The sequence below is a fragment of the Gekko japonicus genome, unplaced genomic scaffold (assembly GCF_001447785.1).
Source record: "Gekko japonicus isolate JY-2015 unplaced genomic scaffold, Gekko_japonicus_V1.1 scaffold230, whole genome shotgun sequence".
In the NCBI taxonomy this organism is placed as follows: Eukaryota; Metazoa; Chordata; class Lepidosauria; order Squamata; family Gekkonidae; genus Gekko; species Gekko japonicus.
This window is the reverse complement of record NW_015161410.1, coordinates 277,353-294,582: the sequence shown is the minus strand read 5'-3', so window position 1 is coordinate 294,582 and position 17,230 is coordinate 277,353. Positions and strand designations below refer to the sequence as shown.

Genomic DNA, 17,230 nt, shown 5'->3' with positions numbered 1-17,230 from the left:
AGGAGGAGGAGGAGGAGGAGGAGGAGGAGGAAGAAGAGATTGGATTTATACCCCGCCCTTCACTTGGAGTCTCAGAGCGGTTTACAAACTCCTTTCCCTTCCCCTCCCCACAACAGACACCCTGTGAGGTGGGTGGGGCTGAGAGAACTCTGACAGAGAAAATTAATTGGGTCATATCATAGGGACAATCCTTAGATCCAAATGTATGCTGCAGAAGGCACTGCATAGGCCCATGAAGGGATTACTAATTAGTGGTTAGACTGCTGGATTAGGACTAGGAAGACCCCTGTTTAAATCCTCATTCTGACATGAAGCTTCCTGGGTGACTTTGTCCCACTGCTTTCCCTTAGGCAAACCTACTTCTCAAAGTTAAAGTGAGGATAAAATGGAGTAGGATAAAGCTTTATATGCTAGGAAGAAGCATGGGATTTAAAAATGCATTACATAGGTAGGTAAATCACAATGACCTAGTCCCATTACCAGTAAGATTAAAAAAAATATAAAACCTAACAATTTGGCTCATCTCTTCAAGGACATTAGCCAAAACAAATGCAAACTAAGTAGTGCTCAAATCTTTAGGATCTGTTGACAGTTTGAAAAGAGGTCTCCAAACTCCAGGCAAGGAGCTAACCTTAAAATTTTGTCAGCCATAGCTAACACTGATTCATAAACTATGAATCATTATTAAGAAGCACACAGGAAAGATGAGAAAGGGTGTTGGTGGGGAGAAGCATGTAGCCCTGCGTCTCACAGTCCTCGCCTTTCAGAGTTGGTTCATGCGATGGCTGCACAAATCTGTAGAATACCACTATGCTGACATAATAAAAGTTCTTCAAATGCTAAGCAATTCTGTCTTCTAGACATTTGTAACTATGAAACAGCAAAGGGGGGGGGCTGCAACATGAACTAAGGGGAAAACGAGCAGATTGAACAATCAGACCACAAAAACAGATTTTTCAATATTTTATGTGACATGATACAACAGCAGCTAAAGACAAGGGAACAGAGGGCCTGCCTACATAACAGCTGACTGCACGGAAAAAAAAGTCACACTGCATTGGTTCAGAGGGCTTGTGCTGTGTCTGTCTTGGATTGCTTATTCCTTCTGAAGGAAATCCAGTGCATTTGTTTCTTTCTGCCCTATCCCAGTGGAGGAGGACTCTGGCAGAGCATTTCCGTCTAGAAAACGCAGGTTGGCACAGAGCAGGCTTCAATTCACTCTACTGAGTTAATACAGGAACCTACCCAAGTAAATATCACAAACTGACAGACAATATATAAAAACTGGCTGTAATGGATGCCGTCTTATGAAAAATACCATTTAAAAATCTGTGTTACGATTCATTCGCAATGTGGTTCTCCCCCCATATACTAATGGGCTTTTTGCAATATTTATTTGGGTGGATTCATTGTGCCCTCTACAGCATTTAAGTGTCTATCATCTTCTGGTTCAGAGCAGGTCCAATATGTGTTACCTAACAATACTTAAGCTACAGCCAGGGGTGTACCATTTTTTTTTAGTGGTATTTTTCAGTTCAGATCTATTGGCCCCCAAAATCACAGATTTGGATCCAGGATTTTTCAGAAATCCCATTTTTTTGGGTCCAATAGACCCAAGAAGAAAAATACCAGTTTTTAAAAAGCCAGCCCAATCCTGCACTGTTTTAAACTGCACTGCAGGAAAAGCTGGCCCCAGGATCTGTGTGCCACAAGAAGGTCTCTCCCCACTGCATACAGACCCTGGCTGGGATGGCTTCTCCTGCAACGTGGTTTAAACTGTGCTGCAGGAGAAGCTGACCGCAGGATCTACTGTGCCACGGCTAGCAGACTGTTCCCTGTGCCACAGCAGCTTCTGGGGCTGGCTTCTCCTGCAGCCCAGTTTAAATTGGGCTGAACAAGAGGCCAGCCCCAAGCCAAGCCGGCAGGAACAGTCTGCTTCCCCCAGCACAGCTGATCCTCAGGCTGTCATCTGCAGTCCCTTTAAATGTTAAGGGACTGCAGTAGAAGCCCGACAAACAGCTGACAAGCAGGAGTGGTCTGCTCCTCCCTCTCCTCTGTTTTCTGATCTACCAGTAATTCCCGAATATATACAGGATTTTCTCAGGATTTTTTTTTTTTTTGGGGGGGGGGGTGTTCCCTGAGAAAACTTGGCTACATTCGGGAAACCAGAATATACCTGAAAAAAACCACTAAGGTGTTTTTCAGCATACTTGAGGCTCGGGTACATCTGAATGCACACCCCTAGCTGTAGCATTATAACCTTAGAAAAGGCCTACAGTAAAATTCAAAACAGTTGTGCAAAAGGGTAGAAAGTTTCTGACACTCCCTTTTGTGCCTCCATGCCCCCTCCCCTTTTAGGACAGCAGAGCAGAACTGAAGGAGATGGAGATAAACTCAACATTGACTTCTCATTAATACGTGAGACCCAAACAAATCAGGAAGCATTATTCACCACTCCTTTAGTAACCTATGTGATGCCTCAGGAACTATGTGCGACTCTGGATGGCTTTTGCCCAGTTCACAAACGCAAACTGTAGGATGGATCTGCTTGAAATACGATCACACAGATGCAGCCCTTACAGAACAAAACAACAGTGTGAAGCAGCTCCCTATCTCCTTTGTGCAATGTTCATCCTTACAAGGAGTAAACTGTAACACCAGAGGGGTTGTGTTGCTGCAGTGGAAACTGCATACAGAGTTCCACCTTGCTACCTGAAACTGCCTATACCCTACCATAGTTCCTCACTCATAACCCTTTGAGTACATCTTTCAAGAGCCACTCATGCAGTCTTCATGGTGCTTGATGAGCTGAGTGACTCTTTGTGCTTTTGTAATAGGATGGATGGCCCAGGCTAGCTGGGATCTCATCAGATCTCAAAAGCTAAGCAGGGTCGGCCCACCAGGGTTGGAGTCCAGGTCACTGTGCAGAGGCAGGCCATGCACACCACCTCTGAAATCTCTTGCCTGAAAACCCTGCGAGGTCACTGTACATTGGCTCCAACTTGATGGCACCTTCCACCACCACCACCTCACTCCGGCCCCACAGGAGGCAGCCAACGGCCTGGCCTGCCTCCTGGGAGCCGCCTTTGCCTCCTTGTGAGGATGAATGGAGGAAGGGCTGCGGTACAGCCTCAACTCCGAAAGGAGGAGCAGAGCCGGCGCCGTTCTTAAAGGTTGGCTCCGCTTTACCCTTGCAGAATTAGGTTTAGATAAAGTTCAGCGGCCACGTAAGCACCAATCAATATCCCCTGGGGGGGTAGAGGGGTCTGTGGGATCAATCCTGCGGCCGTGTGGCCAGGGATGAGGCTTGAAGACTGCCTATGGGGATGGCCACGACGGAGACTCAGTGCTGGCCGTGTGGTGGTGTTGGAGGGCTCCTGAAGGCGCATCCCAATCATTGGCTTGGCTGAGTTTGCAAGCGACTTACAGTTGGCTCCAACCCGGGGCCTTGGTGTCTTGCCTGTTATACAGTTAAGGATGGGGTCAAAACGACACCAGGTCTGGACCGTGCCACAGTTTTCAGTTTGCCCTTGCCGTTACTTTTAATATGTTAAATAAAGTGGTCTTAGTTTCATCCAACCTTGGTTGTCTGACTCTTTTTTCCGTCTGAGGGGGCAAAGAGCTTGTTTGTAGGTGAACAGTGTCTTACAGCTTTTCAATAATGAACCTTCGAAACACATACAAAATATAAGAGACCAAATCCTATGAGGAAAGGCTGAAGGAGTTGGGTATGTTTAGCAAGGAGAGGAGATGACTGAGAGGTGATATGATAACCATCTTCAAGTACTTGAAGGGCTGTCATATAAAAAGGATGGTGTGGATTTGTTTTTTGTTGCCCCAGAAGGTTGGTCCAGAACCAACAGGTTGAAATTAAATCAAAAGAGTTTTCAGCTAAACATTAGGAAGAACTTCCTGACAGAGCAGTTCCTCAGTGGAACAGGCTTCCTCGGGAGGTGGTAGGCTTTCCTTCTTTGGAGATTTTCAAACCGAGGCTAGGTGGCCATCTGACAGGAATGGTGATTCTGTGAACTTAGGCAGTTCATGAGAGGGAGGAATAGAATGGGTTGCATCAGTGCTTAGTTCTTGTGGCCCTTTCTTACATGGCCAGGGAAATGCTGACAGCCACTTTGGGGCCAGGAAACAATTTTTCTCCAGACCAGTTTGGCTGGAGATCCTGGAGGGTGGGTTTTTTTGTTTTTTGTTTTGGTCATTTTCAGGGCATGGAACAGGGGTCACTGGAGGTGTGGGGGATATTTGTGAATTTCCTGTATGGTGCCGGGGGTTGGACTAGATGACCCTGGAGGTCCCTTCTAACTTTATGATTCTATATTAAACAATCCTGGAGCATTCCTTTGTTTTGCAAAAACATTGACCCCTGTCCATATGCAACAAAAACAACATTTGCTTCACTCCCCCTCATATATGGTAAAGCGGTATGGAGATGTTACTAAAACAGAAGTAAGCTTATTCTCTTGCTCTATTAGAAATCCAGGAGATAGAATGATAGTTACAGATGGCAACTGAGAGAAATATGAAATGGTGCATTTAAAATATGCATGAATTGTTAGTGTTTTTGGAAACAGATTGTGAAATACACATTGTGGTATGAACAAAGGCTGCCAACTCCCAAATGTGATACTTAATCTTCAGCACAGCACAAGTAGCAAGATGCGAAACGTTCACCATGTTTCACAGATTGTTGACCTGAATGCCTACCTGAACATGTCTCCCAGGCCCTTCAGCATTCCCTTCTTGGCTTTCATTTTATCCTTCTCTTTATCTCGATCTTTCTTCTTGTCCTTCCCAATTTTCTTCTGGTCTCCTTTATCTTGACTGCCATTCATCTGTCTCTCAAGTGAATGGGAGGGCTGGTCGCTAGATGTGGACACAGATTCTCTGCCCGATCGTGAGCTTTCTTCGGTGTCTTCTTCCACTGAAATAATTAGATAGTTTTACTGGGGACTAGTAGAAATGAAGATGATAAAGTCTTTCCCTGACATCAGTTTTCAGACAAACACATCATTTTAATAGTAGCTAAGTGCATGGTTATTGTGTAAACTTGTAGCTGTTCACCCATGTTGAGTAGTCATTACATGCATACTATTACAGACAACCACCCCAAACTATAAACTGTAGTCTCCCATTTATAACTGTTTCAGTTTGTTTTTAAACAACCAATCATGCAAGCTTTGTGATACTTTACGAGCGGAGAGAAGTGATTCTCTTGGTCTTCTCTTTGTGCTACTGTAACATGATATCTCCCTTGGATGCTGTATATTACAATGAAATCTACTACATACACTTACAACATAATTTATCTCATGAACATCTGAACACTAGATCAAATCCCCTCCTGGCTTTAAGGAAAAATTCAAAATATACTGGGAATGATTCTGCCAAAGTTAAGCCTTTCCCATTGAGGTCAATGAGGGAGTTCAGCATGGGCCCACAATATGTCCTATGAAACATAATGGGACCTAAAAATCTTTGATTGTGTCTGTTTTAGCTAGTTTGACAGCTAGCTTGAAGACTGAGATATTAGAATGAAAAAAATAAATTCGTGCACATTCATGGCTTTTTTGGTTTTGCTTTGTTTTAAAGACAAACACCCGCTCAGTCCCACCCATGTTTTCAAGGAGGATAACAAAGATATAGGATGTCTCCACTGAGCACTGAAATATTAGAGTGATTTTCAGAAGCTGGCCAGGAGGAGAAAGACGTGAAATACAATATAATGCAGTCGTTGAAATGAGGCTATTAAATAGTATGACTTTTTACTTAATGTAGCATTAAAAGTACAAACAAATCATCTATCTTATAGCAAGGGGTGGCTCTCTCATGAAGTTGAAAAAAAAATCGGGCAGGGAATCCCTGTTTGCACAAAAATATGAAACGCTAAAAAAAAGACAGTTCAGTGACACTTGCACATGTACTAATGTCATTAAAAACTCTTGTCAACGTCTTATGTTGCCTAGCAATTCATGATGCCACATGAAAACCTGCTTAAACAAAAGAAGAGGTGATCATTGCTGAGAGGGGAAAAATGCTGGACAGACAGCTGATTGGGTAGGTTGGGAAAGGCTATGGAAAACAAGGCAACCAGGACGGTAGGGTACTATAGGGTGACACAAAGAGGGGAGGAAGTGGGCACTGGCAGTGGGCAAAAGTTATTTTCTTTCCCTTGTGAGTCCTCATGGCCTATCCTTATAATTCATAATGGCTGCCATTTAAAAAAAAAAAAACCTTGATTTTGAAAAAAGGAAGTGTTGCTCAACAGTGTTATGAAAGTGTTTATCTACACATTCCATGAGACCACCATTCTCTTCCTCTGAAATGAACCAGTCTCTGAACATTCAAACTTTAGTATTAACAGCCATCAATAAACTAGGGAAATACTTCCACATCACGGTATCCCATCTTCCTACTTCTTCAACACAGGAAAATGCTGAGATGGTTCTGTAATTGTTAACTCACATATAACTGCCAACTTGTGACACTCCAGCCAGGAGGTCAATTCTTCAATCAGCACCTCCACTTGCCTCAACATAGTTCTGGGCTGGCTTCAGGCACGGGTACCTCCCTAAGGTTGCATCCTTCCTGAAAGAGTAGAAAAGAGAAAGAGTCTAGGAGCACCTTAAAGACTAACAAAAGTTGTGGCAGGGTATGAGCTTTTGTGAGTCATTGCTAACTTCTTCAGATCCCTATCTGAAGAAGTAAGCAGTGACTCAGGAAAACTCATCCCCTGCCACAAATTTTGTTAGTCTTTAAGGTACTACTGGACTCTTGTTCTTTTCTACTGCTACAGACAGACTAACATGGCTATCCATCTTGCTCTACCTTCCTGAAAGGTCAAGCCTTAAGGTGCATCATCAAAGTCCCAGGAGGTGCCACCTGCTGTTATTCCTGGGCATGGATATTGCCTGCCTGTTTTCAGTGGGGTTTGGGTGCCAAACTCTACGTTAGCCATATTGCTTTCCCGGCAATCCCAGAGCAGCAGTGGGGAAAGGAATTATTCTTTGTATTTTTGCATTTGTGTGTTATGTGTACCTGTGCCTGGAGTCTGGTGACTCCTACTGGGGCAGAGAGGACATTCAGAGAAGTGGCTTGATAGTCTGCCCCCGCTTCCCACATCTGGTACTTCAAGTAGTTCTCCCATCTAAATATTTGCCAGGGTCGGCCCTGCTTAGCCTCTGAGATCTGAGGAGATCGGGCTTGCCTGGGCTATCTAGGTCAGGGCGGGAAAGGAATTTTTAAAGGGCACAGGAGCCCCATTCAGTTTGGGACAATGGCACAGGGGGAGGGAAAGCTCCTGCCTCCCCTCTCCTGTACTGTTTTCATGAACAGAAATCATGCTGGGAGGAGGGAGTTATTGGGTCCACTTGGGAGCTACAGGGCAAATTATACATGCTGAGGCGGTTTCAGTTTGGAGAAATGGTGTGGGGGAGGGGGGTGCCCCTCACTGACCTGTGCTATCATCCCAAACCAACTCAGGATACACTTCAAACATTCCTTTTCCCACTGCTGCTATGTGACTGTGGGGAAAGTCAGCCAGGCCTGGACTTATCAAAACCTGTAACCTGTAATCAGGCCCACAGTTTTTCCAAAAGGCAGAGACTCTCAGTCTTACTGGCTACTCTCCTCCTCACCGTTTCAAAGCCGAAGAGCCAGCTCTGTCCGAAGACATTTCCGTGGTCATGTGGCCGGCATGACTAAACACCAAGGTGCACGGAACGCTGTTACCTTCCCACTGAAGTGGTACCTATTTATCTACTAGCAATTTCTTGCTTTCGAACTGCTAGGTTGGCAGGAGCTGGAACTAGAGACGGGAGCTCACTCCGTCATGCGGCACCCCGGGTCTCGAACTGCTGAACTACCGACCTTCCACAGCCTGCAGTTCACCGTCTTAACAACTTGAGCCAGCACAGCTCCACCTGTAATTAGGCCCACAATTTTTCCAAAAGGCAGAGACTCCCAGTCTTACTGGCTACTCTCCTCCTCACCTTTCTGTCTGTGCCAGTCAGATGTTTCATCCTTTGCTTCCCCCTGCTGGGGACTTTTATCCCCCTTCTCCTGGCCCCTGGAAGTTCCTGCCTCCTTTAGCTTACTCCTTTCTGCCAGAGAGTAGGCCTTTGCACCACAGGGAGCTAGTGCTGCCTGGCAGGCACTCCCCCTGTATGTTCCAAAGCTACCCCTGGCACACCTGCCTTGCTCTTCCCTCTGTCCCGCAGCTGAGCCACTGACTCCCAGAGAAGGGCAACCCTGCTTTCCACCTTCTCTCCCAGGGAATGACAGAGCCGCCCCTCCCTTCTCTCCCGGACTCAGGGGGCTGCAGAGTGTGATACGCTGTTAGAGCAAGGGTCTAATTCAGTATAGGGCAGCATTGTGCACAACACATAGGAAGGGATATTTCCCTGCTTTGGTCACAGCAGCTAAAATATGGATCCAACTTGCATTCTGAGCATCAGTTCAACAGCAGACACATGACTGTATTGAAGAGGATCTACAGACATCGCATTGTGAAGCTACTCTCCTAATTATGCCACAGAAAAGACAAGAGACAACCGAGAAACAGTAACTATTGAATGTGGAGCTGTTCCATAACTGAGCTTCTAGACTGCTTATTGTGTTATTTAATACAAGCAGAGGCTCTGGCAATTAAGACTCAACAGAGATTAGAAAGCGCTGCCAATTTATTCAGATTCAAATGACTTGCTCTCAGACAGCACACCAGTAAAAGGAACTCTGTTCCTTATCAGCCATTCCAAGAGTTATATATTCGCATTCCAAGAGTCAGATATTCTAACAGCAAAGTTGTCTAGCCTGGCAGTGGAGGCTGGGAGCCCCACCGGGCCTGGGGGCAGGGACAGTGGGAAAGGGCAGGGAGCCCCACTGGGCCAGCAGCAGAGGCCCAGAGCTGCGGCAGCCCAGTGTGGCAACAGTGGGGGACCTGGGAGCCGTACCAAGCCTGGCAGTGGCAACAGAGGCTGGGGACTGCGGTGGGACCAGGGGAAGCAATGGGGGGGGGGCAGGACGGGATCCCCCTATGAGTATTGCAGATCCCCACGTGTGTGTGAGTGTGTATATATTTAAAGCTCACACTGTTAATCGCATGGTGCAAACCTATTTTTAGAGCTGTTTGCGGGATATATCATATTTTCAAGCCTTCTTCATAAAACTATTCAGTGCTACTCTGCTGCTAACTCAGGAAAAGAAACGCACAGGCTACTCGTAAAACCAGCAAATCTGAAACCACTTCACAAGGGTGATTCTACAATGAGAGAAAGTGGCTTTCTAAATTATCAGTAGTCTAAAACAGTTGAGCAGATGCCTGTTGGCCAAGTGACCTATTCATGACCAGAGGCAATAAAGCTCTGCACAGGAGCAACAACAGGGGGCAGCCTGGGCCACCGTGACTGCAAGCATTGAGGTTGGCAATGCAGAGATTAGGATGCTGGACTAAATGGACTATTGGTCTCATTCAGCAGAATTACATACGTGAAACGCTTTATGTGTTTTCAGAACTGAAGAAAATCATTCAGCAGCTTTATGTGTTTTCAGAACTGAAGAAAAATTGGAGGTCACAATCCAACCACCCTTTGGCTGAATTAAGTTCTTTAACCAAATATAGACAGGCCATGCCTGCACTGTGCCTAGTGCAACAAAATGTATCTGGCTGTTTTCAGGAATGGAAAGCCAATAAGCCTCTCCCACAGTGATATCAAATGATCCTGCTGGACAACTATCAATGAGCCCTATGAGGATCCCCCTCCAACTTCCTGGAAGGGGTGGATTGTACCATCATTTATGTACTTACAACAACAGTGAAAGTATTGTGGAACAGTTCTCAGGACCTCAGGCACACAGTTGGAAAGAAGATTACTTTATAATCTGGTTTGCATCCCAGGAACTGCATGCAATATCTAGTTTCTACAACAGAGATTTCCTCTAACCCTTGTTGTCCCACTATATCCCCCTCAACCCATATATTTAAAAAGTTAAATGTACTGGGATTATCCAGAAAATGAGACATATTAGCTCCTGCCACACCCCCAGTCCTATAGGCAAGCCAATGTGCTTTCTGCTTGCATATGGGACACTTGCCCTGACCTAGGCTACCCCAATCTTGTCAGATCTCAGAAGCTAAGCAGGGTCAGCCTACTTGGATTAGAGATCTCCAAGAACATAAGAGAACATAAGAGAAGCCAATGTTGGATCAGGCCAAAGGCCCATCCAGTCCAACACTCTGTCACACAGTGGCCAAAAATAGCAGGTGCCATCAGGAGATCCAGCAGTGGGGGCCAGGACACTAAAAGCCTTCCCACTGTTGCCCCCCAAGCACCAAGAATACAGTGCATCACTTGCCCCAGACTATACACCTTGTGGCTAGTAGCCACTGATGGACCTCTGCTCCATATGTTTATCCAATTCCCTCTTGAAACCGTCCATGCTTGTAGCCACCGCCACCTCCTGTGGCAGTGAATTCCAAGGAAGTCCAGGGTTGCTACGTAGAGGCATGCAATGAAAAACCACCTCTGTTCATCTCTTGCTTTGAAAACCCTTTGCGGGATTGCCATAAATCAGCTGTGACTTGATGGCACTTTCCACCACCACCACGGGACACTTGGAACTGTCCCCATCTCTTATTCCTTTGGCCACTGAGCAACACTAGATAGGCAGCACCAGAATAGCACTTAGCTGGTTGAAATTGCCAGGTGTGGCATTAAGCAAAATCAAGACTGTGCTATTGCTGAAGAAAGAAATCATCTTTAAAAAGTTCTCACATTCAGTTACGAGGTATTTTTAGAAACTGATTAAAAATGGGAACAGTGAGTCCATAGGACTAAATTCACTCATTATGACAGGAGTTGCTTAAAATGTACACACATTCATAAAAAGCTGAGAGTGCAAATTCATTTTCCGAAGTCCTTGCATCAGACAAGCTGACAAATTAATCACCTGGGCTTTCCCAGCTCCTTTTTCATTCATAAACTTGTTACATTAAGGCAAGTAGAAACCAATTATTCCAGCTAGGATACAAGCTGAAAATACTACAAAATCAAGGTTAAAATTTTTATAATTTTCATATAATTCTGCCCCATTTGAATTAATTTGCTACTCACCCTGTTGTCATTCAATACAGACTTGTCATTTTATCAGCCCTTTGCTGCACCGTTCAATAATGATAAGGTTAAGTTTGAAGAGATTCTTTTATGTTAATGACATTCTCCACATGTTGGGTCATTCTTAGGGTTAAAGAATTTTAAATGTAAATGAATGCCCATTAGGATTGGTAATAGCTGATCATTAGCTTTATACTTTATTAGAGCTGCCATCCTTATGTATTCTAATTAAAGAAGAGCAGCAATTTTTCCTCGCTTTATGGATGAAGTTGCTATGCTGAAATTTTTCATCCTAAATGCAATTTCTCTCTCTTTTTTAGAATGACAATCCGTTCCACTGTCCTTTCCCAGTAAACTCATTCCCTTTACATACAAACATTAACTTCAGAAACCTAGAATTGGTGTATTCATTTGAAATACCATCTAGACAGAGAGAGAGAAAAAGCCAGTGTGGTGCAGTGGTTAAGAATAGTGGACTCTAATCTGGAGAACCAGGTTCAATTCTGCACTCCTCCACATGAAGCCAGCTGGGTGTCCTTGGGTCAGTCACAGCCAATGTTCCCTGTAAGCTATGGAGTCTTGTGAGCAAAAATTCTACTTTGTGAGCTACTGGCATTAAAGTTGTGAGCAAGCAATTCGGCTACTGCGTAAATTAGTTTGCTCTGGAGCCATCCTTCCTGAGATGAGAGAAAAATCTGTGAGCCGGAGGCTTAAAAACTGTGAGCTAGTTTACACTAACTCAGCTTAGAGGGAACATTGGTCACAGCTCTCTCAGAGTTCTCTCAGCCCCTAAAACAAGTCTAGCTCGCCACCTAGTGGTGGGTAATACTAAAAAGAGTTAGTTCTTTGGGGAGCCAGACAATCTTAGGATCTCCTTAGGATCTTTAATGCCATATGATAATCATTATTATTAGGGAAAAAACTATACTTTTGCCTTTCATTGCTGTTATGTGCCACCATACAGTGACTTTTACCGTGTACAGATGCTCAGAAAGGCTCCAAGGTATATTAGATTCTGTAATCACCATAACTTTAGACTTTCCAAAAACAAAGTAAAGCTATACCAAACACTGAAAGTACAGCTTGTATGTGACAACTGGAACCAGGGAAACCTTAAAGCTTTTTGCACTTCTGAAAGTAGAGCCAAGGGACCTACTAAGCACTGAAAAATCTTCATTCCTGGTGGATGGTCAGATGTTGTCCTTCTATCTCTATAATAGGTGGGCCCCAGTTGCCAGGTCTAAGAAAAGGAATCTTGCCTCTTAGGTCTTTCTTCTCTGGCTATGTTTGGGACTCAGATCTTCTAATCATCTTACTTCCTCTGCTCTCTCCTTTACTCTCATCCATTGTCATGCAAATGCTACTATACCTTACTCTTCCCACCCCCTCCTTCTCACTCTGTATCTGCCAGTAACCTATCTGGCAGCCACCTACTTGCCCCATGTAGTGGGCACTTCCTGTTGGAAATGGGGCCTTCCACATAGTAGGTAGGTACTCTCTTCTATGATGGCATCATCTCAATGATTCTTGCACTGAAGCTATACTATCATACACTGAAGTGTATGCAGGTCATGGAGGTATCATCAATACTGCTAATGCTATGAGATACCAAGATGCTCTTTACAGATATTCAGATGGGATGGTTGCTTTTACAACTGTTTGGCTCCATGTATGGACATTCACCGAACTAGCTCCTCTAACAGCATGTTTATCACACCATACAAGTAACAATACCTGACCCTTTTGGAGGTGTGTTGCTTGCATGAGAGGATACAAATTCTGCTGGATGTCAAGGGTTGGGGCGCAGGCAGAGGGAGTCCGAGTTCAGTCTAAGGTTGAAGCCGAGTAGAGCAGGAGCCAATAATGAAAGTCCAACACACAAACCAGGAGCAAAGTAATTCAGAGCCAAGGTCAGAAAGCTGAGAGTTCAAACCAGGGGCGGAGTCCGGAAACTAGGACGAGGTGGGTGCAAGAGCATTGCGAGATTGACTAGTTGCTTCCACAAAGAAGCCGGCCTAAATCGGGGAGCTAAATACCCCTGTGCTACTGTTTCCAATTAGTGCTCGGCGTGAGCGGCCAAGCGTCTGTTAAAACTCAGGGCTGAAGGACATCTGTCCCACAAGCGAGTTTAATGCCACCGAGATGCCAAGTCCTTAAGCAAGCAACCCGTGGAGGCAAGTCGGGGGGGGGGGCTGTCTGCTGGTAGTTGTTCTTCGTCAGCTGTTACTGATGCGGGTGGTGATGGCAAACTGTCAGTTTCTGGCATTTCAGCGGGGCCAGGTGTGGGTCCTGCTGAAGCCGTCAGCTCCTCCTCACCATTGCCCATAACTCTGGAGGGAGGAACATCATGGCCAGAAGCTTTTATGCAGACCTCAACCAGTGTGAGAGTAACCACAGAAACAACAGCCACCTCTCAACTCAGGGTACATGTAAATAGGGTTTTAATGTCAATAGTGTGCTATGTACTACAGAATGTAAATCGGACATCATTCCTGCCATAAGAACTTAGAGGAGGAGGAGAGGAGGAGGAGATTGGATTTATACCCTGCCCTTCACTTGGAGTCTCAGAGCGGCTTACAAACTCCTTTCCCTTCCCCTCCCCACAACAGACACCCTGTGAGGTGGGTGGGGCTGAGAGAACTCTGACACAAACTGCTCTTTCAGGAACAGCTGTGCCAGAGCTTGTGACTGACCCAAGGTCACATCAGCAGGTGCAAGTGGAGGAGTGGGGAATCAAACCCGGTTCTCCCAGATTAGAGTCCGCACACTTAACCACTACACCAAACTGGCTCTCTGTTAGAAATAGCAACAGGCAAAAAAAGAACGTGTTGTGTAGGAGAGGGTGAGAGAGTAAGACAGAGTAGTTTTGATGGAGAAGGGATGTGTCACATAGCAAGAGAAAAACAAGTAAGGGAAAGCTTAGGTTGTTGAACAAAGGCTTCAGCCAGGAGGGAGAAATAGACAAGCCAAGACTGTTTTAAACAAAGGAGAGAGAAATAGACAAGCCAAGACTGTTTTAAGAATGGGGGACAGATGAACACTGAGACATGGAGACAGAAAAGAGGGAGACACAAAATGGCTGACAAGATAGGGAGTTAGAGAAAGACAAAGTGCTCTCTTTATCATAACTTGCAACTAGCTTTGTTGCTAGGAACCGTACTCTTGACAACAAATGATCTAATATTGCTATTGAAAGCACTGGCATATACAAATAGATGTAACATTGGAAGGACTCTTACATGCAGACTAAAAAAGTTTAACAGGGAAGTCTGGGCAAAGAAGAATTTTAAGGATAAGAACAAATAAGCTTCTATACACACCCAGTAAAAAAACAAGCAAACAAATGACTGGTCCATAAGTGGACCACCTGAAACAAAACATTTTTGAAAAAACAAAGAAAGGAACAGACGTGAAAGGTTTACTTACAAGTCTCCATGCCTTCATCATCCTCATCTGCGACAGGTTTATCATACGATTTGTCGATTGCAGCTCTGAAGCTCTCATTACAACCTCGCCCCCGGATTATTCGTGGCCGTGGCCGATGGAAGGGAATGTCACCGTTCAAAGTCACCTCAGCCACTGCTGTCTGCAGGCTTTCTAATGAGCTAGATTTCTTCAGCCCCAGTGAAGGCCCTACATCTCTGGTTGGGGAACCTTAGTGGTTATTAAAAAAGAAAGGTTAATTAGGATTAGTAAAGAGAGCCTCAGCCTTGATTATTCACATCCCCAGAGAAACTCTTTGGGGATGTGCTTAACATTATTCACATTATCTCTATAATCCATGGGGAATTCTATGTGGATTTCTTGGTCAGAGCAATGAATGAATGTGTCAGGTCAGACCCAGTGTATCTGACAAGGTTAGCAAAATCCCATCGCTCAAAATTGGTGGGAAGTTAAAGCCATCACTGTTATTTCAACCATTTTAATGAGGATAAAATAATTACCAAGCTGTTAAAAAAACAAATATTAAAGATGTCAGCATTATATAGTTGATTGGCATAGCTAGTTAATTTCCCTTTTTAAAAAACAGGAAAAACAATTCTGTAACCACTAGAAATGATGAACATTAAGGAGATTTTATTGACCTAAAATTAGCCTGCATTCTCAGAATAACATCTAGGGAAAATCCAGCTTCAACAGCTACTTTCATGAAGTGAATTTTAATAGCCTACACTTAAATATTACACTGTTCCCAAGGGCTTGTCTACACAGACTTTTTCCCTTGGATTAATTAACCCATATTAGTTAATATGCTTATTATACATAAAAACCCATGTAGACACTTATTATGGATTAAATGTGAATCACTTTTCTTTACCTTGCTTAGAAACAGGGATTACCACAGTATGATAAAATAGAAATAATAGTCTCTAATAAATGTTTACATAGGAAACATTAGCTAATAAATAACATTAATAATTGCAAGGAAAACATCCCTATTCACTAAAATAGCATGCCAAAATTAATTTTATAATGGGACACTTATTATGGATTAAATGTGAATCACTTTTCTTTACCTTGCTTAGAAACAGGGATTACCACAGTATGATAAAATAGAACTAATAGTCTCTAATAAATGTTTACATGTTTAGCTAATAAATAACATTAATCATTGCAAGGAAAACATCCCTATTCACTAAAATAGCATGCCAAAATTAATTTTATAATGGGTATGTATATGAAAACTTCATTGGACAAATGATTACACTGAAAAGGTCAGGAATAGGTCTTGTAAAAATTAGTTTTTTGTATGCTCTTGTAATTGAATTTTTCCCCTCGGTTTATTAAACTTATTATTCAATATTCCCTGTTTAAACACTTATTAGAGATTATTAGTGCAGTTATCATGCAAACGTAGCCCCTGTTTCTAAATAAAGAAAACTTAGTCTGGACATTACATTAGATTACCTTCAGGCATGTCTAGTGCTAACTTTAAAAAAACTGGAAACAATTTTGTGACCCTCCTGTAAATGGGTATCTGCTCATGGCCCGGTCAGGAAAAAGTACAGAGGTCCTCAAAGCGCCTGGGACCAATCAAGGTCTCAGCCAGCCTTCTCACTAAGGACGCCTGCAACATTTCCAGGTATGAACAGAACCACCCAGGCCAACACTGCACAGGGAGTGGCAAAACAATGATATTGTAGCTAGAGAGTATTCACCACCGAGGCTGAGGAAGTTGACCAACTACGCTTCAAATTACCTCTTTAAGCATCCTGCCAGTGTTCAGTCACAACAGTGAACAGGTGCTTTTAACAAAACCTGTACTGTTCTAAAACCATGCTCCTGTTTTGAAGCAGAAAGCACCACACCATTAAGATCCCTATCCCTGTGTTTCAGATGTGGGCACCAGCCTTCTTCCAATGATGTGGTAATATTCTCTATACTACCTAACTTCAGAGCCGGCCCCACACCCTCAAGAATGACATAAAAAAATTAATGCCCAGGTAACGATTCTTCCATAATCAAACTGCATCACCAAGAAAGTCTTTTGGATATTTTTATGAGTTACAGACAGCTTAATGGGGGGGGGGCATATCTTTAAATGCTGGAAGTTGCCTTATACTGAGTCAAACCACTGGTCTAGCTAGCTCAGGACTGTCTCCTCTGATTGGCAGAAGTCCCAAGCTGAAGTCTTTCCCAGGCTTGCTACCCAAGATCTGTTGTGTGTGTTTTTTAAGATGGCCATAGGACTGAACCAGGAACTTTCTATATGCAAAGCATATACTCAGCCACTGAGAGATGGTATCTGTATATATTTAAAAAAGCATGCAAAGGTTCATAAACCTGCACGTCTTTGTTGAACTGGGGCCATGCTAATCTTCTCTGCGTCATTCCAATATTAAGATATGTATCACTCAAGCAAGCAAATCATAATGCAATGACATTCCTAGCTCTGAAAGGAGACCGAGATTATTGCCTGCCCTGGAAGACTGAAACTAGAAAGATGGGCAAGGGGACAGCTTAGTATTCATCCAGCACAGCACAGTGTTCGAGGCTGACCATCAGCTCAAGCAAACCAGGGCCTATCAGGAATAAGGCAAGTCAAACTCCAGCACTGAACTGTGGTTACAGGGGAGCGGGATTTCCATTGAACTGGGACCTGAAAATGG

The 17,230-nt window shown here is 44.0% G+C and overlaps 1 protein-coding gene across 1 annotated transcript in view; it reads right to left on the bottom strand.

The window, feature by feature from the left end:
• PARD3 (par-3 family cell polarity regulator) overlaps positions 1–17,230 on the bottom strand; it is a gene marked incomplete at its 5' end in the record, with an annotated part of 471,015 nt that overhangs the window by 183,517 nt on the left and 270,268 nt on the right. The window contains 2 exons of the mRNA XM_015426744.1: positions 4,717–4,933; positions 14,547–14,774. Coding sequence (XP_015282230.1) covers positions 4,717–4,933; positions 14,547–14,774 — 445 coding nt within the window. The remainder of the gene's footprint in view (positions 1–4,716; positions 4,934–14,546; positions 14,775–17,230) is intronic.